Source organism: Ammospiza nelsoni, chromosome 17 (genome assembly GCF_027579445.1).
Source record: "Ammospiza nelsoni isolate bAmmNel1 chromosome 17, bAmmNel1.pri, whole genome shotgun sequence".
In the NCBI taxonomy this organism is placed as follows: Eukaryota; Metazoa; Chordata; class Aves; order Passeriformes; family Passerellidae; genus Ammospiza; species Ammospiza nelsoni.
Genome location: NC_080649.1, coordinates 4,431,856 through 4,458,547, shown reverse-complemented (window position 1 = coordinate 4,458,547; position 26,692 = coordinate 4,431,856). Strand labels below are relative to the sequence as shown.

Below are 26,692 nucleotides of genomic sequence, written 5' to 3'. Positions count from 1 at the left end.
CCCTGAATGATCAAAGTCAAGAATCACACAGCAATAAGAGTGTGTTTTGGCTAATGGTTCCTTGGGATTTTTTTCAGATCTTGGTTCCTCATCGCCCCTCTGGCTTTGTGTTGTGGTTGCTTGGTTTTTTACAATATGGTGCAGCTCATTAATCTGTCACCTTGACCTGTTCGTGGTGGTGGAGTGACTAGAAAATGACTGGATTTTTAAACCATTTGCAAACTGATAAAAGCCTCAGGAATTACTGGGTTCGTGTATCCTACTAGGGAAACCTGCAGACTTCAGAGCACTGCTCTCTGCACATGCTTTTTGTTCCCTCTTACAGCACCTGTTTCATTTCCAAAGGCCTCCAGGCTCAGGATGGAGAGCTGTACCCAGAGCTGGTGCAGCAGCTTCTCTGTATTTTTATTTGTGAGCAGAGCTGGGTGTTGTCAGAGCAGTGAGAGACTGGCCTGTTCCTTGCCCTTGGAGAATGAGGCTGTTCCTGTCTCCTCTCCTGGACTGGGCAGGGGAATTGCCAAGGTGAGCACTTCTGACTGGCTTTCCTTAAGCCCAGGGCTCACTTGTGCAGCAGGGTGGGACAGCTCTGGAGTGGGAGGCCCTCTGGGCACAGGGCAGCCCCACTCAGCTGCAGGTGGCCAAGGGACAGGGATGTTCTCAGCACTCACTTTGGCCTCAGGTAAATTTGCTGTGATGGCCAATTAAAAATGCCCCAATTAACTCCCATGTTCTCTTCACCAGGAAGTTTTCAAAATTATTTTCCCATAAATGGTACTGACTTAGTTCCAACAATTCACTCTTTAACCAGCACGTGTTTTTCCAAAACTCTGTATTAATTTCCAATTTTCTGCATTTGTTCATCCATAATTCAACAGGTACAGTTGATTAAAGTTTACTCCATGGTATTTCCATGCCTCATATTTCAAATAGACCGGGATGAAATACTTTCCAGAAAAACTTAGAGCACAACTAAGTTCTCTGGTGATCATGGAATGATTTGGGTTGGAAAGGACGTTAAAGCCCATCCAGGGACACCTTCCCCTAACCCAGGTTGTTCCAAACCCCTTCCAGCCTGGCCTTGGGCACTTCCAGGGCTGGGGCAGCCACAGCTGCTCTGGGCACCCTGTGCCAGGGCCTGCCCACCCTCATGGTAAAGAATGATGGCTGGAACTTGCATAGCAGGAATCATTTTTATGACCCTTTTGTTGGGAAGAGCTGACTTCTCAACCATTTTCTGAATCACAAATGGAGCTGGAAGGTTTTTTCCCGTCTCTGCGCAGTGAAGGTTTCATAGGCTACTGTGTTCTATTCCTGGCTCTTCTCTAAGTAATTGAATGAATTGAGTTCTCTTCTAAGATGGTTCTCTGAAGTGTGGATCATCAGTGGAGGAAAACAACAACCCAAAAATTGCATTTAAAATTGTTCCTGCAGCAGCTTTGGAAGCTGATGAGATCTTGTACAGACCAGCAGTTCAGACCTTTTCTCATCTAACTGGCATTTCTGACATCACTCCCTTCAATTACTTCATCTTTTCTCTGTGTTTTTCTTACTTCACATGCCTTTTGTAAATTATGTGCTACTGAAATTGCTTTATGGGAATGCACTTGGTAAATTATCCTCTTTGCCATATCTTGGAATAGCACTGGGAGGTGGAGGAGGGAGGAGGGTCCTGTGGGATTGAATCCATCTGTAGCTTTGAGCTCTCTGCCACTGCTGCTCAGCCTGTGCCTTTGGAAGGGCTGCAGAGGATGGTCAAAGCAGAAGCAGGTTTGGAGGTACTGTCTAAAGCTTGTATGGTGGGGGAAAAGGCTTCCCACAGCACTTGTTCCTCCACTGAGTGCCCTTAAGGGTCCAGAATTTGGGTGGGAAAGGAAATGAACCTTAAGCATTAAGATAGTATCTCTCCTTGGTTTTGTTTAAGTATTGTATGAAGTATTTTTAATGATTATTCTTAAATAGCAGGATTAACTGGGCCAATTCATGTAATCCTGGGCTAGTCTTCACCCTGTCTTTATTTTGAATTTGTGATAAATATTCTCATGACCTTTTAACCATCTGCAGCCCTTAATGCAACTTCACAGAACAAATTTCGGTCACTTGCTATACTAAGTTTTAACTTCTTAAATTCTTCTTAATTTTTTTTCATTAAGCCCTGCTGTAACTTTTATGAGCTTTGACTCCTTTACAGTCAATGAATACAGAAGGTGATCTTGTGGGGTTTTTTTAATGGGATGATGTACTGCATGGACTCCTGGTGTTCCTGGGCTCCCTGGTCCAAATGGGGGGAAAAAATCCAGACTTGCGCTGTCCATGCATGGTTTAAAGCAAAAGTGGTGTGTAAGTAATCTTATAGAGAGAAAAATGTGCAGTAGGGTGAGGGAGGCTGGGTCACCTGGCAGGTGGTGGAGGTGTCACTGTGATCCTGATTGTCCCCATCTCTTTGGGACCTGAGTGACAGATTCACAGTAAGCAGCCAAAAGCAGCTGGGATTAAAGTCCTGCCAGAGTCCTCACAATTCCTGCAGGGCCTCAGCATCTCTGTGTTGATCCCAGTCAGAGGAATGCTTTGAAAATGTAATCCTCTCCCAAGTTTTAACCTTCAACCCAATGCTTCTCAGTTAAACTGAAGCACTGCTCTCACAGTGTGCTGAAACAGGATTGGGGCAGACACAGAAACCTCTGCTCTAACTGGAATCGCTTAAAATAAAGTCAATAATATGTGGAATACCTTGCATTCCTCTCTAATGCAAGGAAAAGCCTTAGTACTTGGTGTGACCTGGCTCCACATGCTGCTCATTTGAGCTTGTTTTCTTACCCTCAGTGGCTGGGGCTCCCAAGTGCAGTGATTAACTGGAGCATTCTGGAGTTTAGGGCTGTCCAAGAGATTTGCACGATCCCCTCCATCTCCTGGAGGATTTGGGATTATGGTGTACACGATAATATTTTTAAATGCTTTTAAGAGATGTGGGAATGAGCTGCTCATAGCAGTCCCTCAGCCCTGTTTAGAGAGCTGATGAAACTGCAATTAACTTATTCTTGTGAATATTAAAAGCTGTCTAAAGCTAGGGAGCTCACCTGGTATTCTGAGATGTTCACAGCAAAGAAATGTTCCTTTACTGTTGCTGGAACTACTCAAAACTGTCTATTAACACTGCTTGAGACTGGGAGCTGTTGGTGAGACCCTTGTTTAATTGGTACATGGTTTGTTATTGTGGAGATAAATCTGGTTCCTATAGAAACTAGTTGCTTGTGACTGGTGGGGCTGTAGAACAAGTCTGTTTTGATAAGTGCTCACTGGGTACAGCATTGTTCCTGTGCACTGTGAAATGTTTTAGCAGCATCAGCTCTTCTGCCAGGAGCTGCAAAGGGGCTGTCACTGTGTTTTATGAGAGCAAAAACCCCCATGGAAAGGTGAAAATAGAGTTTTTCCAATCTCTGTTATTATCTGAGATCCCAAAGGCAGTTCTTAGGTGGAATTTCAAACAGACCCTCTGCCAAGCACACACAGCTTTGGGTCTGTGCCACTCACCCACAGTGAGTGAGGGCCAGAGCAGGATCCCAGCCTCAGGGGGCCCATTAACCCCACAGCAGCATTGCCTCTGGGGCTTCACCTGTACATGAAACAGCCTGAAACACACGTGCTCCTGTCTGTTATTAATGCTGACAAATAGGCTCTGCCATTGTGTTTTACATCTTGGAGTGAAATCCTGTGTTTCAAACAGAGCACAGTGTTTCTGACTGAGTTGTGGCACGAGGCACTGGCACTTAATTGCTACTTTTTAATTGCTGCAGTCCTGTGATGAATTCCAGATGAATTCCAGCTCCTGGGGAACCCTGTGGGACCTGCACAGATCAGGGCCAACTTGCTCTGATCTGGTTGAACAGGCTCATAATGATTGTTACCTGGGATTAGGATTAAACAAAATGGGTACTTAGTGAAATGCAATTCCCTTTCTTTGTCGTGGATAACTTTAATCAGTGTTTGGGGAACACCAGGGGAATCTGTGATTGTGCTCAGCTCCACAACTGTGGGTCCCAGACCTCTGAAGGTTCCTGCTGGCTGCAGCAATGACACAGCTGAGTTCACTCTGCCACCTTCCCTGTCAGTCAGTCAGTTCTGCTGTGTTAGAGACAGAGGCAGGAAGAATTTGTCAAGATAAACATGCAAACCATGGGAGAATGAACTGGTTTTAACTTTATAAACTTCATTAAACTCTCTAGGCTTTAAAGCTTCCTCTGCAGAGGCACTGCTTTTTTTCCAGTTCTGCATCTTCCACCTCTTGCTCACCTTTACAAGAGGCAGGAACTGCAGAAGGGTCCCACTTACCTCTTCCACATTGCTACATCTTTTTATTGTGCCCTTGTTATTTACCTTCATTTTCGATGTAAATCCCATTATTTTTTATTGTGCTTCAGCTCATCTCTCTCTAACCCTTCCTGAGCACACACTAATTCTGTAATATATCTTGTCTCCACAATAATCACATGGTAGCAGCTCTCAGAAGCAAAGAGAGCATGAATCTCTCTTTCCCCTTTATGGATTACAAATGCAATTTTTGTTCAGCACCTTACTTGTGAAGTCCCTTTTCTTTTCTATTTTGAAGCAGCCATTAATCTCACAAGGATATCAGCTTTATTTTTATACAGCTTATTCAGACTTGCATCATTTTCCCCAAGATCTATTTTCTCTAATGGAAATCTGGGAAGGAAACGTGCATTACATTAGTCTGAGTAACTTCTGTCTATGAGAATGCTTTTCTCTTAATAATGCAAATAACTGTAATTATGGAAGCAAATTAATTGACTGGGCAGTCAAAGTACTTAAACTTCCTGGTGTATTTTGATTTGGATTCATGTTCCCTGCTATTTTTACTCCCAGCTGAACTCATTTAGAACTGCTTCTGTCTGCTTATTAATCCTGATTCAAAATTGACTCTCCTTGTGGCTTGTTATATTTTAATGCCTCCATGAAACAGCAGAAGATTTGTGCTTCTAGAATACTGCTAGTTAGACAAGGCTTTAGCCCCAGGTTGCAAAAGAGCACTCTTGGATGTATGGTTACACACAAATATTGTGTGAGCAATATTTGGCTGTTGCAGGAGCTCAGTGAAAGGGTTCTGAAAGTGTTACAGGACAAACTTCTCAAGGAAACAGGCTGACCTCATTCTCCAGACTCTGCTCCAGCCTGTCACACTTGCCTGTGCACATGATTACGTGTCAGTCTGCCTTCTGCAGGCAAATGCTGCCACCAAGGACAAACCAGCAGTTCCCTTCGCAGTTTGTTCTTGTGTTGCCTCGGGTTTTAAAGCCCAAGCTGGACCACTGAAAATGAAAAAATTAAAAACAACAACAACAACAAAGTAATTCTGGTAACTGAAAACTTGCAGATCAAAGAGATACTTGTTAGACTTGGAATTTAGCAGGAAATGCAAAAGAAAAACCTCAAAGTTCTGAAGTTCGCTGAACCCCATGGGCACTCATTTCTCTCCTGGGGTACCTACCAATGGGGTTATTCTGCTGGTCTGTGCTCAAACTGCTGATCTAACAATCTGTTTGCCTGAGACAGCACTAAGGCTGCTCAGGAGAAGGAGGCACAAGGTTCTCTGTCCTTCCTTTGAGCATCTCCTTGTGAGCCCTCTCAGTGGAAGAGAAAGAACCCCATTCTCCACAGTAACTACACACTGTGATAATCATGTACTGAAATAAGTCCTGAAGGACTGAGAAGAACGAGAACCATTCTGTAACCTGCTTCTTACCTTTGCTTTTTTCCTTACTAAAAGGCAGACACAGAATGAAGATTCTGTCCTTGAGCAATGCAGATATTTCCCTCAGTCCTTCTGTACAAAAGGCTTCAGGCAATTCTGCTGCTGAGGAGCCTGACTGTTTCATTTCACAGCTCCTGTGTCTGAATCTTAGCTGAAAATTGAGGTAAGAGGTGCTGTCCCTCCCTGGGTCTGTTGTGTCCCTCAGGCTCTGCTCTTACCCAACACCAGCGACCGTTCTGCTGCTCAACGGCCCTTCCAAGGATCTTGCAGTTCTCCAACTGCAGAAATTGCCAAATCAGTTGCAAAACCCAGTGTGTCAGCCTCAGCCCTGTGTGTGTGAGTGTTTTCCAGGCAAAGCTGCAGTGCAGCATTCCTCTGGCCTAGGGATGGTGCTGTGAGGGATCCCCACAGGCAGTTACCCAAACCCAGACCTAGCGGTTCTCCCTCTGACTTCATCCCATCCCAGAGTGGGTCCTGATGGCTCCAAGACCCAGAGGTAACAGATCCTGAGGAAAAACATTTGTATTTGACATGGTTTTTGGTCACACAGCAACCCAGGTAACAGCCTTCCTTTTTTTTTTTTCTTTTTAAGGCTTAACATTAGAATTGTTTTCCCTGCTTAGATAAACGTTTTTGGCAGGTGAACAGAACTGCACAGCCCAGAGGCCACTTGTCACCCAGATAAAAGGTGACAGTGCTGAAGGTGAGAGGGCTGTCAGGGTTTTCCTTTTGCCAGAGAAGGGGGGAGATGTGTGGGGTTCATTCTGCCTCTCTCCCCTCTGACCCTCCCCAGGTGCAGCACACCCTGAGCAGGGGTGAGGAGCTTTGTCTCCCGGGGTCTCTGCTGAGTGAGGTCACTGTCACGTTGTTGGCTCTGCTGCTCACACAGCTCTTCCCTGTGCTCTGTGGTTTTACAGGCTCTGGTGCCCTCCCTGAGCTGTGTTTTGCAGGCTGGGGAAAGGTGCACTGGGAGGATTTAATCAGTGCCTGCATTTTGTGATCGCCACGATGTGACTGCAGCCTTGCTTCTCACAGCAATTCAGGCACCTGTGCTGTCTTTAACACCAAACTTCATCCTTGTATGCAGCCTAAGACAATTTTGGAAGCCCAGTGGCACTTCTCAATAAAGGTCAGGGAATGAATTTACTTCTTTCTTCAGCAGTCACAAAAAACCTAAAGCATTTCATGTTCAGAGTCCAATAAAATAATGATATTGAAGGATATTTCTTTCAGTAGGCTCCTGCATCTTGCCTGCCTTTAGAAAATTCAATAAACCTCTGTGCTTTTCTGCTCATTCTTATGATGTATCAGAATTCAAACAGCTTGTGAATCCTTCCAAAGCCCAGGAAATTTCTAAAACAGAGTGAGAAAATCACAGGGAATGTAATTAGGTATAGATCATTCGGACAGCTGTTGTGCCTGACCAAAAGTTTGTGCTTTTTTGACTGAATTAGGAGAAAGGAATATATGTCCACAACCAAGAGCCTGGTAGGAGTAGTTTCTGGCTTCAGTGCAACCATTTTTGCATAATGTCCAACAGGTAAAGTAGTCCCTGTAGCTGTTCTGCTCCAGAGGAATAAAATACAGCTGTGCAAAGCACGGCTAAAATATAGAGCCAATTAAGTGCTCACTGTGAGGACAAGGGTGGAGAGTTAAAATACCATTCTCACTGGGAAGTGTGGACCTCACTTAAATGCTAACAGTGAAGCTGCCATGTTAGAAAAGTCACTTAATTGAGGTAGAATTCAGAAGAGACAAATCTTCCCATTAACCAGGAGGAGGTGATAAGGGCATCTGTGCCATGCTGGAGGCTGATTTAGAGAGAACAAATATAGCTGTAGAAAGCATTGATAGACTACAGCTTTAGCTCTGAACACCTAGGTGGGCAGTAACCTACCTGTCTGCCCAGCTGCCAGTCCTCTTGTCACCCTTTTTGGATGGCACACACTGTCTCTCTCCTCAGGCAGTGTCACTGTGGGCTGAGACACTGAAGTAACTGGAGGAAATTATGGAGTGAAGGACAAAATAGGAAGCCAAGCATAATTTTTTGAGGAAATTTGCTCACATGGCAGTTGGGCTTTGCTGCTGTGTCTTGAACAGGAACAGCAAAGACCTTTACACTTTGCCTCTTAGAGGATTAAGGAAGGAGCTTCTATAGGGTTAAAGAAATTGTGTAGATGTGGGTCATACATCTCTAAGCTCACAGGTGACCAGTGAGTTTTTAAATTAATTTAATGCCTTTGAATGTTTCATCCCTTCTCTAAGATTTGGCTGAAATTGGACAATAAATTTCTGGGGCAGGAGGAAGGAGTACTGAGAGTGAATGTGTGCTGTCATAAGCTGTCTGTCCCTTAGGAAATCAGAAAGGCTGCAGACACGCTCTTTGCCACGCTGGTTATTTCATGGATACTTTACAAGCCCATTTCTGAACCTTGCCTCAAGCCTTGGTGCTGAGCTCTCACTGCTGCTCATGACAGATGTGTTTTGTAGAGGATAGAGGGAAGGAGGAGACATGGAGGGAAAGGCAGGTTCCTTTTGTGAACAGAATTGGGATGCTGCCAGTGCATTTGTGTAAATTGCAATTTTCTTGCAAAAATTCTTCTTTTGTAGTAAGTTAATTACTTATTGATTCTACTGTTGATGGAGAGAGGGCCTAATGAATGGTCTTTTAGCAGCACTTCCTTCACTCCTAATTGGGATTCTCCACCAGAATCTCAATGAACTGCAGGGTACCCAGCCACAGTGGTTGCCCCTGAACAATAAAACCCTGTCACATCCACATCAACATTGCATCTCTCCAGGACCCCTTAGGGGACAACAGCAGGACTGTTGTGATTGCACACATCAGCCCAGCCAGTGCCTCCTCCCAAGAATCTCAAATGACCTTGATCTCTGCCTATTGAGCAAAACCAGCAAGACACAGGTACCAGAACAAACAATTCCCAAGAAGGTAAATTTCAGAGATTTATTGAGGGTGCTGAGGCCCTGGCACAGGTTGCCCTGAGAAGCTGTGGCTGCCCCATCCCTGGAAATGTTCAAGGCCAGGCTGGACAGAGCTGGGAACAACCTGGGATAGTGGAAGGTATCCCTGTCCATGGCAGGTGTGAAATGAGAGGATAACCATCCCAAAACCATTTTATGATTCTATGACTAAAAGCTTGTAAGTGGAAATAGAAGATGCAGTGGATGAAGAAAGAACAAACTTCAGGAGTGGGCAGTGCATGTTGGTATAGAGGTGTGAGTGACAGAAGAAATGCAAATGGAAAGCAAATTGTGTGAGTTGCAGGTGAGAAGGGAAATATGAAGGTGAAAAAATGGGGCAGAATAATGGAAAGGCAGAAGAGGATGTGCAAGGTATGGATGTGGGAAGGTCTAGTGGCTGAAGGAGAGGGCTGAGAACCAGGAGAAGGAGAAAAGTGCAGTCAGCTCCAACCTCGAGGTTCTGCAATGTACAGCCAGGAGCTAAAACAGCTCTGGGGTTTCTGGAGGGAAGAAAGAGGGAGAGGGGCTGTGTGAGGGGGTTGTGGTGGTGCCTGCTGGGTCTCTCGTGGCACAGGAATGCTTGTAGAGGAGCAGGTGGGAAGCACATTCCGATGGGCAGTGGAGGCGGGCAGGGGAGCTGAAGTTGTTTCTCTGCATGAGCCTTTCCGATGTACTGTGTGACTCTGGGTATTGCCCTTCTCAGCATCTTCCTCAGCCTTAAAATGTGCTAAATTTCACAAAGCTGCCCTTGAAAAGAGATTTGACATCAAATGGCGGCATTTGCTGTGGGGAGTCCTGTGTCTCACAGAGAGGTGACCGAGTTTGTAGCCTGTGTCACCGCAGGCTCTGAGGCAGAGTCAGGACACCGAGCTCTGCTCTATGGGCCATTGAATGTAATTTTAAAAAAGAAAAAATAGAGACTCAGGCAGGGTGAAGATTTTAAAATACTGATTGTTCTGCCCCAGGGATTGTTCCTTTTGTCAGTGAATCTGGCAAGAAATGAAATAAAAATAGTCAAGTTCTCTAACAGACTATACATGAGATATAATAGGCCTCTGCTACCAACAGCCAAGGTTATTTTCAGATTACAAGCACAGAAAACAGATACCTTTTTCCTTTTGGTGTGTGCAAAGGCAGAAGAGATCTCCCTGCAATGCAGTTCCCCCTTTATATTCACAAAAGCATAGCAATGAGCCTTAGGTATTGCTAATAATGTAATCATAAAGCTGTATCAGATTTCTTCAGCACATTATGAACTTGACAAGACTGCAGAAAGAAGCAGAATCCTATAAAGGAATGTCTTGTAACATCTGGCCTGGTCCCAGAGTAGTTTTGGGGGGACATCACAGAATTTTACCTGGCCCAATATCAGATCAGAAATGTCTTCTCCTGCAGCAGAGAGGCGCCAAGGGCCTGAGGCACACGGCAGCCAAGTAATGAACACCTGGGGGGCACAGCTGATAGATGGAGGCTTTCAGAGAGCAAATGGAGATGTGTCACAGCCTGATGGAGCTGGAAAACCAACACTGAGCTGCATTGGACACCTGCAGGCACCTCCCAGCAACTGCTCAGTGAGAATCTCCTTAGCTTCCAGCATGATGAATACTTGGACTTCCAAACTCACCAGGAGGAGCTACAGTTCCATAAGGCAACCAGCACACAGAGCATCAAATTTAGGCTCGAGACTAAAGTATAAACGGGACACATCTCATCTCTTTTGGTCCAAATTCTGAACTTGTGTTTTAAGGGAAAAACTGGGTGAAGCACAGACTGGATCGGTCCTTCCCTGCTCCAGTCACTCAGTGCTTGTGAAGTGGTTTCCATTTTGATGCAGAGCCTCTAGGCATGATTCCATGCCAGGAAATGCAGCAGCATCCTATTCTTCTGGATAAATTTATAAGTAGGCATCAGTTCCCTATCACTAGTCACCCACCTAATGCCTCTGTAAATATTATAGAATCATAGAATGGTTTGGGTTGGAAGACCACCTCATTCCAATACCCCTGCTAAGGGCAGGGACACCTTCCACTGCACCAGGTTGCTCTAAGCCTCATCCAGCTTGGCCTTGAACACTTCCAGGGATGGGACATTCACAGGTTCTCTGAGCAACCCTCACCACCCTCCCAGTAAGGAATTTCTTCCTAACATCTGATCTAACCCTGCCTCTGTCAGTTTGAAACCATTTCCCCTTGTCCTGCCACTATATGTCCTTGTAAAAAATTTCTTTCCATCTTTCTTGTAGACTCCCTTTGTGTACTGGTCATTTACGGTTAAAACAATCTTGAGGACATGAAAGATATCAAAAGATATTCAACAAGCTCCTGTAAACAGGCAGTAATTTGTGTTGGGGCGTTCTTTCCACAGAAAAATCACATAGGAGGCAAAGGGAGGAAGGTAATTGTGTTCTTTTGCGTGGTTTGTGCAGCTTCAGAGCAGCCTGGACTAATTAATTCTGCTGTTGTCATGGAAGAAGAGGCTGGACAGACACAATGAAGGGCTATGCATCACTAGAGCTATGTCACTGTGTCTCAGAAGTTCCTTTCTTCTTTTTTTTTTTTTTTCCTGGCAGCTGGAAACCAGAGAAGGCTCAGGGTGCATACAGGGATGATATGCTATGAAAGGAGGAGAAAGGAAGAAATACAGAGGAGGAAGACAGGGATGTCATGGATTCATGGATTCACAGGACCCTCAGGAAGCAGCAAGAGAAGAGATCAACCTGCTGCTGGTAGAACAGCACAGGACAGGCATGAATGATTCCCTGGGGGGTGAAATTTGACATTCCCTCCATCACCCTTGAGTTAGACAAGTCTTTCTTATTATTAGACTTGTTCGCTAGGGCATGGAGACCTAGCACCTCCCAGGTAAGTCCACAAAGCTGGGAGATACCAAACTGGGAGGACCCCTGGAAAGTGAAATCCCTTAAAAAAGTTTCCTGGTATATTGCTCTTGCAAAGCAGCTCTGTTTTAGCAGGAGCCTTCTCTGCAGGGAGAGCTACGGGACATGTTTCAATTTGCTCTGTTGCCAGGTTTTAAAACCAAATAAAGTAGCCAAGATAGTGAGGATCAGAGGACAAAAATGAATTGGAGGTATTCCTTGCTGTGTTCTTTATCACCAGGTTTACCAGCTTTCTTGCTTTCCCCACAGCTTGACAGCTCTCAGCTAGACATGTTCCATCTCTGCCTGTCGATAAGGGATCTGTGCTTTCATCTGTTAACCTCTTGGCATATTCTGTTCACAGTGGCAGTTACAGATCATCTAAAATGACACTCTGTAGGAAGTGTGGTCTCTGGATACCCATCTCTGCCCAACTTTCTCTGGTTTGCCAGAAAGCTCAGTTCAGCAGGTCAGTACGGCAGGAACTGAATTCAAGGCACATTTGTTGTGGAAAGCATCCTGCTCTTGTGATGGCAGAACATGCAGAGCAGGTAAACCCAGTGTATGTGAGATTTTCCATGGGGAAAAGCCTCCTGTAGATTTTGCTGCTGTTCTACTGAGTCCAGAGACCTTGGAGGAAATTGCTAAAGAACAAAAGAACCAAACTTTCACAGGGTGGGAACACAAGCTTATCTTAGAGGTTTTTTTCTAAAAGGGATGAGCTGAGCAAAAGGCACAGATCCAGGGGAGCAAGTGGTTTTTAAATAGAGTAAGAGAAACATAGTACAAATTGCATGAGGAAATAAGTTAAATATCTTTATTCTTCTACAATGCCCCTGACCTCCTGCCTAAAGAGCAAGCTGAGCTGGTCAGGTGGGAAGGGCAGGGAATATTTTTGGTGCAATGTGGAAAACAGTCAGAGGTCAGAGACAACACCACTGGGTTTGACTCATATTGATGTTTTTCAGATCTTGAAAGATAAGCCCTGGAGTCCCTCAAGCCCCAGTACAAAGTCTGTGAGAGCCCCCTGCACCAAGCCACCCTCTTCCATCCATCCAAAGCTGCAAGCAACAGATGCATTGCCACCAAGGCCAGGGCTCTTGTCAGCCACCATTCAGGTAGGGGGCAAAGAGATTTCTCTGTGCCTGACATCACATCTCACAGATGGGGACATCCTGCATCAGCTCTGCTGGAGAAGATGGATTGTCATGTGACAAATAAGTCAGGCTAAATGCTAACAATCAGAACTATCAGTAAGATAATATTTTTTCCATGGTGTAAGTAGCTTTTGTTGGTAAGAAAGCACATCCTTTGTAGACAACTGCCTCAGCTATGCCACTGTAACCTATGGGGAAGCATTAATGTTCAGTTGGGTTCATGTGCAGCAAGTTGTTGATTTCAGTTTAGTCTTTGTTTCATATCCCAGCTAAGCCTCAGAAGGACACCATGATAGGCTGCACTGACCATCTGCCAGCTTGAGTTGCTTTGCTTGTGCAGACACACAATACCAGGAGGAGTTAAGGGGAACTGGACACCCCAATCCTATTGAAATGTTGCCAGAATCCTTCACAGTTCTGGGAAGGAGTGTTTACTGATCCTCATAAGTTTTTCTTAATTTTTTTTAAACTAAAGAATGGCTAATTTTTGATTTACAGTGCACTAATTTATTTTGGCTAGATATTAGCAACTTGTACATTGCAAAATACTTTTAATCTGTGTTCTGTTTCTACTGTTTATAACAAATCTTTCTCTGCTTCCAACGGAGGGGACTCCACTCAAGGTACTGCCAAAAGGCAAAGCTCCTGCAAGCACCACCCAGCACAGCAATGCTGGTCACATCAAAGGACAGGAGCTACAGAAACAAGTGAGTGCATGAAATATCAGATTGGCTGGCACCGGAGGAACTGTGGCACTCTTCAGCCCTTGCTCTGGTGCAATCTGAACTAAAAGAGCTGTAAATGCAACACAAATGGTCCAGTTGTGAAAGCAGTCACATGGGTAGAGGTTTTATAGCCAAGTTTTAAGCCTTTTTTCTTTGCAACAGATGACATGGGCAATGTTCCAGAAGGAGTTACACTCCATCTCCCTTTAGGCAAAAATAACCTCTTAGGAAGAGAAAATAACATTTTCAGAGGTGCTCATAACCCCACTCTAATCCATATGTGAAGTACAGAATTTTATCTGAGTTAGCCACCTGCCAACATACTGCTTCCACTGAAGGTGTCAGCTTGGGATCTTCCAGTTATGTGCAGATTCTTGGCTTTTGCCAAACTCATCCCTCCACAGCCTGTAGCAAACTGTCTCTTCCCCATTTTGACTGGCAAAGAGAGTCAAATGAAGGTGTGAGAAATTTGTCAGAGTTCTTCCTCTTCCCTCTCTTGCAGGGCCTGCAGATGGTGCCAGCGGTTGGCAAAAGCCACAGCCTGGGGAGCCAGCCCAGGGCTGAACAGAAGTCACCCGTGAACAGGACTCTCTTTGGCCCAAATGGACTGCAATTTCAAGATTGCTGGAAGTTGAGGATGCAGATTCAAAAGTGCCTTAAAATGTATTTAAGCTTCTCATGCTGCTGAAGAGCAGAGGGAAGGTGAGCAGGGAGGAGAGAAGCTTATACACTGTAGATTTCCTGTTCTATATCCCTACTTCAAATCTTTGTTCTGTCCTGTGTGCTCTAGCTGTTAGCTTCAGTCTAAAACAAGCAGGGTGTTAACAGAGTCCAGGAGAAGAGGAAATCCTCCTTTTCCCAGCAGTGTCCATCTCCCAGAAGATGTCAGCATGGAGCCCAAGCCACTGTTTTTTCCCAGGGCAAAAGTGTGGATGCCACCCATGCATCCAAAAGGCTCCCTGACTATTAAAACCAAATGTAAATGCCTGAGACACAGTTTCCCTGTTCTTTCCCTGTGTGCTGCTGTGAAGCTGGGAGGTGTACTGCACGTCTGGAATGCTGTTTGGGTGAGCAGATGTTTGGCTGCGAGAGCAGCCAGGGATTGCTCTTAGCTCTCTCCTGTCTACAGAGTATTTCAGATCTCACTGCAGGCAGAGAGGCAGCAGTGGTGGTAGGTGAAGACCCTGATAAGAATTATTGGCCTGGAGGGAAACTGCGGGAATGTGGTTTCCTTTTTGGAACAAACATCTTCAGCTGGCAGCCTTCTCCATTAAGAGTCTTTTAAAACATGCTGCAAATAAAATGGTTCTGATAATTGCATGGAATAGTGACTCCTTGCCCCAAGCAGAAGTGGCTTCCCTCCTCTAAGGTGACAGTCTCAGGTAGGTTTGGGCATTTATTTCAAATGGATGGAGAATCTATTTTACAGCTGCAGCACTTGCAAAGGATTCTCCTGTGTGCTGTTTCTCACTGGGTGACACTGTACACGCTCCTATTTCTCTGTGCCTCTTGCTCTGCTGTTGGGAAGATGAGGGATAATTCACTCCAGGGATGAGGAAGCTTAATTACTTGTCTCTATTAATGCCTTAAACCCCTGAAGTGGGGATGCAATCAATGCAAGGGTGCGAGCGGGTGTAGCAAGCAGCCAATTTTCCTTGCGAAACAGAAAGCAGCAGGAAAAACCGTGACAGGGAAGTGGAAGGTCAGTAACACTTGTCTCTAGAGCTGACTTTTTGAGATAAACAAAGAAATAAAGATAAAAATAAAGATAAAATAAGCACAGACTGTATGTAAGACAAATCTGTGCCAGCAAGTCCTGAGCCAGGATTGATTTACAAGACCTCACATGACCTGCAAACAGTGCAGGACCAAAAATGAGGGAAAATGAAGCTTTCCAATCATATACATCTCTGCTAAATACCTTTGGGCTGAATCACCATGAAAAAGTTGCAGTGTTTGGTGTCATTTCAAGTGAGCTGAATTGAGATGAGCACCTCAGTCTGAGGCTGCATCTCCAAAGGGAAAGTTTGTGTGACAAAGAGTTTGATAATTTTCCATGACTGCTGTGAAGAGTACAGAGCCATGGGATGTGCGAACTTCCCTGTATGAAAAATCTACATTTTAAGTCTTAATTTATGTAAAAGCTGGGGCTTGAAATCTTGGAGGTGGGATTGTAAATTATCACTTGTATGTTTGATTATTGCTGGATGTGAGGCTGCAGCCCGTGTCTTGTGCAAAGCGGAACTTTTCAGTGCTGGGCTAATTTTTTTTTTTATTCCATTCTTACCAATCACAAACAACTAGAGAAGCAAAAGGAGCTTAAACTGTGCTGGGATTTCTCAGCAGCATTTTCTAGCCTTACTGTGTCCAGTTATTTAAACTTTGCTCCTTATAATGACTGCTGGCCACCCAAGCTTCAGGGACATTAAATACCCACACAGCGTCATGGTGTGGTAACCTGCAATTAATTTAAAAGTGAGCTTTACGTTAAATTTTTACAAAATCACAGAATTTTCAGGGTTGGGAGGGCTCTCTGAAGATCACCTATTCAAACTCCTTGCCACAGAGGAGTCACCTAAAGCAAGCGACAGAGGAACGTGTGCAGGTGGGTGTGGGATATCTCCACAGAGGGAGACCCGCACCCTCTCTGGCCACCCTATTCCAGTGCTCTGCCCCCCTCCATGGCAGGCAGCCCTTCCACATGTTGAGGTGAATCGTGTGGTTTATTTTATGGCCGTTTCTCCTCACGCTGGGAGGGTGTGAGGGCTCAGGAGCCGCCCCACAGCCGCCAGCCCGGCGCTCCCTCAGGCGAGGGCGGGCGCGCGGCCGGGGCCGCCCCTGGCGGGCGGAGCGGCGCCTGCGCGGCCCCGCGGGGACCCCCGCGCGCGGCGTCTCGCGAGAGGCGGCGCCGGGAGCGCGGCGGGAGGAGGGGGAGGAGGAGGAGGAGGAGAAGGAGAAGAAGGAGAAGAAGGAGAAGAAGAAGGCGAAGGCTGCGGTGCCCGGGCGGGAGGTGAGCGCGGGGCCGGGCAGGGCTCGGGGGTTGTCCGAGAGGCCGGGCGGGGCTCGCTGAGGTGGTGCCGCCCCGGGGCCGGACCAGCTCCCGGTTATGAGCGCGGCGTGCCCCCGCCTGTCCCTCCGCTCTCCCCGGTGCCAGGTAGGGCTCGGTCCGGCGGGACGCGGGGCTGGGCTGTGGGGGCTCTGCGGGGCAGATCCCGTTCTCCGCACACGCGGCACCTTCCCGGCTGGACGCTCCCCAGGGAGCTGGGGGGGGTTTAGCCCGGATTAAAGGAGGAGCGGGGGGATCACATCGTTTATGTACGGCCACCGGGGAGGAGGTTGTAGACAGGTGGGTGTCGGTCTTTTCTTCCAAATATCAAAAGGCCAGGAGAAGAGGAAACAGCCTGGAGCTGACCCAGGCAACGAGCTGCCCGGAGAGGTGGTGGTGGTGGCACCGTCCCTGGAGGTGGATGTAGATGTGGCACTTGGGGTCACGGTTTGACAGCGTTAGATTGATGATCGTGGGACTCGATCCTCGAGATCTTTTCCAACCTTAATGATTCTATGAGTCCCTCCAGCCCCGGTGCTGGGCCTGAGGCTGGTGCAGCCGTACCGGCTGCTCTGCAGCCCCTGCCGGGCTGGGCAGCGGGAGCGATGCCGGGATGCAGCCGGCACTGCCCGGCTTCCAGCGCTGCTCCCCGAGCATCCGGCCCTGAACGCTCTTCTTCCGCCTGAACTTCACTGCAGAGCTCAAAACTGCCGGAACCAGGTGTTTGCAAGGTGATTACAGCAAGTGGTGGCTCTCAGGGGTGACACACAACAGATGTCCCCGGGTGTTGTTGGCCCGGGCTGCAGCATCGGGGCTGCCTGAGGTGCGATTGTGAAGCTAGGGATGGTGCGTGTGCTGGAAGTTTGTGATAAAAGTAATGGATGAACAGTATGTCCTTTGTTTTGGGAGTTTCTTCCTGAAATTCAGGAAATTGTGACAAATTGTGATATTAAAAAAGAGGTGACAAATGCTGCCGAGCCTGTAAATTTGGGCTTTGTGGCAGCAGTGGTGGGCAAGGTGCTGGCAAACTCTAGATTAGGATGGTCTTCTGCTGGTCTCTAACATATATGGGCTAAGTTGTGGTACAACATGCAAAGCAGATCCATTTTTTTGCTTATGGTGTACATTTATACTAATGTAAGTATTGGTGTCATTTGATGAGGTAAAACTTGCTTGCTCTGCAAAGGGTACAAGACTTTTGGGAAGCTGGGCAGAAACAATGTGTTGAGTGATAGCCAAGTGCATGAAATTTGTTTATTGGTACAGACTGCTTTCACTGGTGGGTGCTTGTTCTCCTGCACCTTTAGGAGATTAAATTAGATTCCACTTTTCTAGAGGATGCTGATTCCCTAAGCATAAGTGGTGTGTACCATGATATATAAGTGTAGAAGGCTGCAGGAGTCCAGTGATCCCTGGTGAAGTGCCCCAAAGGAAGGTATCCATTTGAATTTGGTGAGGGTTTGATGTGTTTTTAAAAGTTCTTACTGCACTTCTTTCTGTCTTCCTAAGCAGGCGAAATCCAAGTAAGTTGCCAGAAATCCTGTATCTTTTCACGTTAGATCAAGTGAGCACTGGAGGAGTTGAGATAGTTCCTACTGCTGGGGAAACCCAAAGCAAGAAGAGAGGGGATCTGCACCCAAGCCTTTGGAAGGCACATTTCTTTCAAAACCACTGCTGTTCATAGAGAGGGTTTATTGTCCCCTGTGTCTGGCACATGCCTTTCTGTAAGCTGCTTTATTTTCTGCTCCTGTAAGTGAGCTGGAGTTACTTTTGCAGAGAGGCTGGAAGAGAATGTAGTTGTTCCATAAAGCCAAGAGGAGAGGAATAAAGAGACACAAATTACTTTAGCTCTTATCTATCTTAAGAATAAACAGTTACAATTGGGCTGTGAAGTGGAAATAAAGTTTCCAAACCCCCGAGGAGTTGCATCTGCAATGGCTTTTGCAATAAGATGCTGGGGACATCCCCTTTTTCTGGTGTTAAATGAATTTGAGAGGTGGTTGTTTGACACAGCAGGGGTTTGACCTGTCATGGTACGAGTGACCTCAGACCATGGCGTCTTTCCCAGGCCTGGCATGGGGAGCAAAGCTCTTGGTTCACACCCAGGCCAGGTTCAGGTTGGAGATGGTCACGGGATGGCTGCTCAGGGGACTCTGTAGGGTGATTATAGCACTTGGTCCACTCTCCAGTTTGCCAGCACCGTGTCACAGAGGCAGCTTTGTTTGGATCCTGGTGCATGTTCCTGTTGGCTGGTGACTTTGGGTTGAACTTGAATGTAAATTCTTGGCTCTTTCTGGAAGCTTTCCCTTTTGATTCTTGCAAGGGGAAGACAGAGGCACGTTCCCTCTAATGTGCACAGAGAGCTCTAATTTGTGCTTTCAGTCTGGCATCCTTTATGAAGTGCTCAGGAAGGGGATGGCTCATAATCAATAGAGCAACTCTTGTTTTCTGCAGTGCTTTCCTTCTGAGGGGGCATTAAGCTGTCTTACTGCTCTTTTCCAGGGCTCCTCTCTGGCACTGGCAGAGTTAATAGAAGTGGAGTCTTTCTGATTTTATGCTGCTTGCTGCTGTGTGTGTGTGTGTCTTGGAAAAGCCAAACTCTCTGGCAGGCCTGTGTGCAGTGTCCTGGAAAGCAGGCTGGAGCCCTTGGGGTGCACTTGGTGAAGCTGTATTGTGGGGTGGCTTTGGTGAAGATCCCTCTTTTCCTTTGCCCCAGGAATGTGGGTGCCACACACAGTGTCCAGCCTGCTCCTGTCGCTGCTGCCAGCAGGGTGATGTGTCCCTGCCTGGCTGGGACAGCTCTGCTGGGAGGCTGCAGTGCTGCCCAGGGCTGTGGGAGCTGCTGGGCTGGGCACAGCAGGAGAGGATGCTCCATGCAGCTTTCCAGGCTCGCTGCATTCCAGGCAGCCCAGAGGGCTCGAGCGGCGCTGGAAGCGCAGCGTGCTGGGATTCTGTGCGCAGTGGGCACCCTATTCATCCAGAGTGGGAAGCAGTCCCTGCCCTGAGCAGCTAAATGGGATCAAAAGCAAGAACAGACTTGGGCAAAACTCAAACCCAGGAGTGTGCCAAGCAGGAGGCTTGGCAGTGTCCCTCTATTATCTTCTGCTGCTGGACTCAGATGCTTGGTCTGAAGTGCTGACGCACATATGTAATTTGCCCCTTCTTTAGCTCTCTGCTGATCTCTCTGAGTATTTCTTCTCAGATCTGCTCCATCCTCAATCTTGACTAGCTAAATAAGGAGAATTACTGCTGAGTAATACCTGCTTCTTGCTCTGCAGAGTGTAAAACGTTATGTCTGCAGTTCCTCCAGATCCCCTTCACAGGCAGAATAAAAACCTGGCTTCAGGAGAGGGCACTTTTTGGTGTGGCAGTGCAAAGCCTGTGTTAGGCTACAGCTCTGCTGAATTTCTGTCTGTCCCTACTTCCAAATTGTAAATAAATACACCAGGGTGGAGAAACCATAAGCCTTCAGATATGTGTTTTGTGTCCTGGGACAAGTTGACCTAATACTTTGACATGTAACAGTGTCTAGTATTGTTCCTCTTTGTTACTAAATTCTTGTCTAATGTTTGAAACCTGGACTTTGGTTGTTAAAACCTGTCACTCCTGAGACACAAGCGCAACCATGCAAGGGACTTTTTACCAAGTCATTCACTGCAAGGCTGCAGTGAACTTCAGAGGTACTGAGCACCTTTTCCCTGGGAATGACAGAGCTCAGCACTTCTGCGAATCTGGATTTGAGTTCTTCTGCATCTCTGTGTAGGGTGGGGTTGATGTTGTTTAAGGGTGGTGTGAATTGGCTGGGGAGCAACTTCTGTGTTTTGGGAAGAAGAGACACCCAGCCTTCATTTTAACAAAACTTTTCAGGGCAGCTTGCCCTGAAGTGGCTTTGTTTTCAAAGCTGGTGTTCTCAGGGTTTGTGCTGAAGTCATTGGAAATATTTAGGATGTCTGTGGAAAGGACAGCTCTTGTTTTTTATCTGTAGGTGCTGCTCTGTGTTTATAATCAGAGCTTGGACTATGCTTGGAGGGGTGGAGAACATTGCAGTAACTACTTGTACCTCACTTTTGCTGTGCTGTTCTTCCCTGGCTGTAGGCACTGGCTCCTTGCTGGCTTGGGGAGAGCTCAGGGCTGGTTTGCCAGCCTGCCTCTGCACAGAGCCTTGGACCAGAAAACATGCAGCAGGGCGGGGAGATGGGTGTTCCCTGAGGATCTTGTGGGAAGAAAGAGGCTGGGAGTCATGGAAAGCAGACAACAGTGAAAAGATGGGGCTGGTTAAAGCAAAAACTCAAACCTGCTGCACCCCTCAGAATGGATGATCTGAGCTGCCTCTTTATTTCTCACCTGTCTTTGGTGATCAAGAGTTGTTAGTGTTGAGTGTGACAGAAATATAAATTACATTAAAGCAGCAAAAGAGGTCCTGACTCAACAGTGTCTGGGCACAAACACAGATTTACCAGAGCACCCTTAATCTCAAAAATCATTCAGTTAAAGGTAATGTCTCCTTTAGATTTTTATTGATGTGTGGCTCTTATCGGGACTGTATCCCTTGGCAGGGGATTGTAGGAGAACTGTTTGTGTAATCTTTGTTCCTGGCAAAATGAAATAGCTACCAAGAGAGGTCATGGAGATAACACCTACTGGGTGCCTTCACACAGAGTAGATAAGATGGTGTGTTCAGGTCAGTGATGTTCTCTCAGCAGGGACTTGCTTTAGCCACTGAGCCAGTGGCACCTTCAGCCCTGTATTCATAACTCCAATAAGGAATTTGTTTTCAGTGATACCAAAAGCTGAAATCATGGATCTCCTGCATGGAGACTTCTTTCTTCTTATGTGCTAGACGGTATAAAAATCAAGGAGGTCTGAAAGGTAATTGGCTCTGCATACTTTCTGTGTATGTATTTTAATACTCTCCAACTTGCCTCAGTAAGCTCTAGGCCTGAAATCATTACATTTTACTATTTTTTTTTTAAATTTAAACAAAACTTCTCTTGAAATAATTTAATTCCAGAAACTTAATATTGATAAAAAGCCATGACTGCTATGAAACTGATAAAATTGCGACACATTATAATGCCTGCTTTTGGCCTGCCAGCTCTTTTCCACGGAGTCTCTATGGGCTGTGCAGTGCGGGGATGCTGGGGTGGGGATCAATCCTGGCACAGCTGGGCACAGATCTGTGCCTTGTCCTGGACACTGCCCTGCTCAGAGCCTTCCTGCCCAGCAGTGAGGCCAACAGCCAGGGCAGGAGCAAGGGCACATTCGGACACACTTGCTCACACCTGGGCACGCTCACTCACACTCTTGCACACTTGGGCACACTCGGGCATGCTCGGACAATTTTGCTCACACTCGCGCACACTCTTGCACACTTTCTCACACTTGCGCACACTCGGGCACGCTCACACACGCTTGCTCACACTCTCACATGCTCAGGCATACTCGCGCACACTCAGGCACACTCTCGCACACCTGGGCACACTCACTCACACTCAGGCACACTTGGGCACGCTCCTGCACACTTGGGCACACTCACGCATGCTTGCGCACACTCGCTCACACTCAGGCAGAGGGCAGGATGCAGAATTCAGGAGGACTGAGCTGCAAGAAGTGATGCCATCCTCAGACTCCAGGCTGCTGCTCCTGAATTGAGGAATTTGGTCCCAGCATCAGATTGAGCTGCTGCTGGTGGAGCCAGCAGGAGCAATGTTCAGCCAGTCTCAGACCTCAGAGTGTGTGTCTCCTTGTGTGGCACAAAGCAGCACATGGGGGTGTCTCTGGCCACCTTCAGCCTCCACTGTGTAGTTTGTCCGGGTTTAGACTGGTTTAACCTTCAGCCTCCACTGTGTAGTGTGTCCAGGTTTTGTCAGGTCACCTGATCTGGCACAAAAGAGGCAACCAAATCCTGACCTTTAGGAAATTGTCCCACTCCCTTCCACCCTTTGCTGCCTGTCCCCCCACATATATCCAGATGCTCCCAGCAGAGTCCCAGCTTGGCCCCAGGCTGCTCTCTCACCTGCTGCTCCCACATTTTGTACTCATCAGGCAGCCTGTGTGCAGTTCAGCAGCAGCCAGTGACATCTTTGTACACACAGCACTGCCGAGCTGCTTTCTGATGCAGCAGAAGTCTGTAGACAGTGTACTGATAAAAGGGTTTCACCTGTTCCCAGTGAAGTGACAACTGACAGGCCATGTTCTGATGAGCCTCTTTCCAGCGGGGTGCTTCTCACAGCTCTCCCCATGTGGAAATGGGGATGGTCATACCCACAACAAGTTTTGACTGTGCCAGGTCATTCTCTCCAAACTAGAAGGATTTCTTAAGGATTAACTTTTCTTTCCTCATACCTTTCCAGGCTCCTGCTCTGCAGCACCATGCTGGATCCCAAGCCTCACTCCACAAGCCAGAGGTGAGTCCAGGTGAAAGCCAGCTACCACAGTAGTGTCAGGATGACCAAAGCGCGGCTCCTCCGTCTGTCTGTGGTGCTGGTCTCCATCTTCATGATCCTCCTGATTATTGTGTACTGGGACAACGTGGGCACAGCTCACTTCTACCTGCACACATCCTTCTCCAGACCCCATTCCTCGGGAGCCATCGCAGCAGGTGAGGACTGGGAAACTTTGCCAGATGTAGATGAATTTTTGGCAAAGCTGCTGAGCTCGAGCCTGAAACAGAACAGCTCTATCGCCCGAAAGACAGAGCAGCTCCTCGTCCAGGGCTCCAACAAGCCTGTGGTGAGTAACTTGGAGGAGAATGTGCGGGGCTATGACTGGTCTACCCACAAGGACAGGAACAGCTTGGACCAAGAGAAGCTGCAGGTAGAGAGGCAGAGAACACTGCGTGAGTTTTGTGCCAATTCCAGCTTCACCTTCCCCACCAAGGAGCGCTCCTTCGATGACATTCCCAACTACGAGCTCAACCACCTGATTGTGGATGACCGCCACGGCGTCATCTACTGCTACGTGCCCAAGGTGGCCTGCACCAACTGGAAACGTGTGATGATCGTGCTGAGTGAGAGCCTGCTGGACCAGGGGGTGCCCTACAGGAACCCTCTGGATATCCCCCGCGAGCACGTCCACAACACCAGCACCCACCTGACCTTCAACAAGTTCTGGCGCCGCTACGGGAAGTTCTCGCGGCACCTGATGAAGATCAAGCTGAAGAAATACACCAAGTTCCTCTTCGTGCGAGACCCCTTCGTCCGCCTCATCTCCGCTTTCCGCAGCAAGTTCGAGCTGGAGAACGAGGACTTCTACCGGCGTTTCGCCATCCCCATGCTGAAGCTCTACTCCAACCACACCAACCTTCCCACCTCCGTCAGCGAGGCCTTCGGGGCGGGCCTCAAAGTCTCCTTTTCTGACTTCATCCAGTACTTACTGGATCCCAGGACAGAGAAGATGGCCCCCTTCAATGAGCACTGGAGGCAGGTTTACCGTCTGTGCCACCCGTGCCAGATAGACTATGATTTCATCGGGAAGCTGGAGACGCTGGATGAGGATGCTGCTTATTTACTGCAGCTCCTCAAAGTGGACAGGCTGCTTCGCTTCCCACCCAGCTACCGAAACAGGACTGCCAGCAGCTGGGAAGATAACTGGTTTGCCAAAATCCCACTGGCTTGGAGGCAGCAGCTCTACAAGCTTTATGAAGCAGATTTTGTACTCTTTGGCTACCCCAAGCCAGAAAACTTGCTTAAAGACTGAGAGTGATTGGGCAGTGGGTGTGGGAGGGAACATCTGAAATACCAAAAATGTTTCAATCCTCCTCGTTTTTGCTCTTAACTCCCTTCCCAATGCAAGTTGGTACAATGGAATATATTTTTTCTACTGCTTCCCCTTCCATTTTTACAATAATGCCAGAGTCCAGGGTATTACAGCCAGCTCTGCATATGCAAAAAATGCCATTTTTTTGGGTTATCATTTGTTTTCTGTTTTTTAAAATGCCCCCATACTTTGCAATGGGTTGCTGCCCTTGGTCACTCTGCCAATCATGTCCTTCAGTAGCTTTTTATTAATACTTTTTAAAAATTAATATATTTAAGATATTTAAAACAAAGCGTGTGTCATGGCAAAGGAAGGGAAGGAATAAAAAAAAAAAAAGTAAAAGAAAACCATAAGAAATTATGTACCTGCCTCTGTGTGTTATCTCAGGGCTGCTGTTTCGGAGGTCCAAGGTTTGCAGAGCACTTGGATGGGATGTTGGTGGTGGTGGCTGCTGGTCACTCCGAGATGGGCTTGAGGCAGTGGGATGGGTCAGTGCCTGACTCTGCCAAACAGGCCTGGAAGAACACTCTGAAGGATCTGACTCACTGCTCACAGGTGTGGAGTGTGACACCAGGGTCACAGGAAGGAAATGGCATTGGGAGCAGTGACTGCAGGTCCTGTGGGGTGTTTTGGGGCATGCAGGTGGCCAACACAGCACCTCTGCACTGCCTGACCTTTTGGCCAAGCACTGTGGGGCTCTGCTGTCCACAAAGCTGAGCTTCAGCCCCTATACCTTGCTTGTGTGGAGCATTCCCATGCCTTGTCCCATTCCAGGAGGGTGGGGATGTTCCTAGGGGTTGTGGCCAGCCAGGATGGGCAGAGTGCTCCTGGATGGGTGAACTGGCCAGGCCCTGGTGCTCTGCTGCTCCGTGTCCCGCTCACTGCTGCAGGCAGTGCAGGTCCCTTGAGATCTGTGCTGTGTCCTCATCATCCCTGTGCACCCTTTAAGGGAATGGGCAGGGATGTAAATGCTTATCCCACGGAAAAGAAAATCCAAAAGGTTTCTTCCAATAAGCAGATGTCAAGGTCAACTCAAAGTTTTTCTGTTTTCAGCATTCCTGCTACTGCTCGTGACACCACATCCTCATCTGCTGCCTTTTTGCTTATTCCAAATGGCTGATGCAGATTTGATCATCTGCCTTGCTGGGACCTGCTGCAGGAGTGATGGTTCCCACTGTGCTGGGAGCATGTGGGCTGCTTCCCAAAGGAAATTAATGCCTTTAGAGACTTTTTGTGTCTCATCAGCTGAATCTGCTTCTCTTTCTCTCTCTCAATTGCTCTGCAAAAACTGTTTGCTTAGCAGATTAGGCAGGCAACTCTTTCAGAGCTGAAATGCTTAATTATTTCCCTGGACTGTAGATGGTATTGGTGATTAAGGTCCAAGGTCAGGCCTTGGGAGACAGCTCTGTGTTTTGGGGAGACTTCTTTGTATTGGCCTTTAACTCAGTTTCTCTCCAAGGCCATCAGCAGGCGTGATTTTTCCTCTCTCTTTCTCCCCTCACTTCCCCAATTTCTGCACAAGTACGTCTGGGCACTCCATGCTCTTTCTAATAAATGTGCTGTATCAAGCTTTATAACCTATAAATGAGAGGTAATTGCTGGTAGTTAGACTCAAAACAAAGGGTTTGTTTCTCCTTGTACTCACACCACTCTCCTGTAATTTGTGCAGAGATATTTGCAGTTTAAATGAGCCTGAAGCCGTCGTCAGGGTCTTGGTGCTTTGCTCCTCATAGCTTGGGGAAAAAGGAAGTGCCTGCTTCTGAGTCATTATTTAAAACTAATAATAGAAAAGTGTTGATCTATTCAATTTTTTCCCCAGTTAACAGTTAATTGCTGCAAAACAGAGAGATGTGGAGTCTCGTCTCCTGTAATGAGTAATCCCGGGAGTCTCTTGATTCCTGCTACATTTACATTTCTTCAGGGTGGGTTCATCCCTCTCTTCAAAAAACACAGCGTGGATGTTTTCATCTCTTGTCTTTTCAAAGTGTTTATTTTTTCCTCTTTTAATTTCCATGTAATTGATGTTTAGTATGTGCAGGCATGGCAGGGGCTGGGGCCAAAGCACAGATGCCGTGTGAGCTTCCCACCAGCTGCTTCCCCTGCTCTGGTCCTCTCTCTTCCTGCCCCTCTGAGCAGTGCTTGGCTGCTGGATCCCAGTGCCACCCTGCAAACCAGCTGCTGCCTCCCCAGCCACACTTGTCCTGTGATTCCTGGCCACAGCCTGTCCCAGGAACATCTTCTCAAGGTCACTGGCTGGCAGTCATCCAGGCCAGGGCAGGAATGGTTTGCAGTGTGACCATTTTTGGCAGCAAGGTCCTGGTTGTGCAGTGGGCAGACAAGGTGCAAAACGGCTGCAAAGGCTGCCCAGCAGCTGCTCCATGTGGT

At 47.3% G+C, this 26,692-nt stretch overlaps 1 protein-coding gene across 2 annotated transcripts; it reads left to right on the top strand.

The window, feature by feature from the left end:
* The first annotated feature begins 16,428 nt into the window (after positions 1–16,428).
* Positions 16,429–25,251, top strand: CHST12 (carbohydrate sulfotransferase 12). Of its 2 annotated transcripts, none has more exons than XM_059484363.1 (2): positions 16,429–16,513; positions 22,903–25,251. In XM_059484363.1, the coding sequence occupies exon 2, from the start codon at positions 22,997–22,999 to the stop codon at positions 24,245–24,247; it is 1,251 nt and encodes a 416-aa protein (XP_059340346.1). In that variant the 5' UTR covers positions 16,429–16,513; positions 22,903–22,996; the 3' UTR covers positions 24,248–25,251. The 2 variants fall into 2 exon arrangements, with proteins under 2 accessions (XP_059340346.1, XP_059340347.1); XM_059484364.1 differs by lacking the exon at positions 16,429–16,513 and adding an exon at positions 16,657–16,849.
* The last annotated feature ends 1,441 nt before the right edge of the window (positions 25,252–26,692 follow it).

What these genes read in the sequence shown, in the direction of transcription:
- CHST12 (XM_059484363.1), top strand. Translation starts at nt 22,997, where the DNA reads ATGACCAAAGCGCGGCTCCTCCGTCTGTCTGTGGTGCTGGTCTCCATC.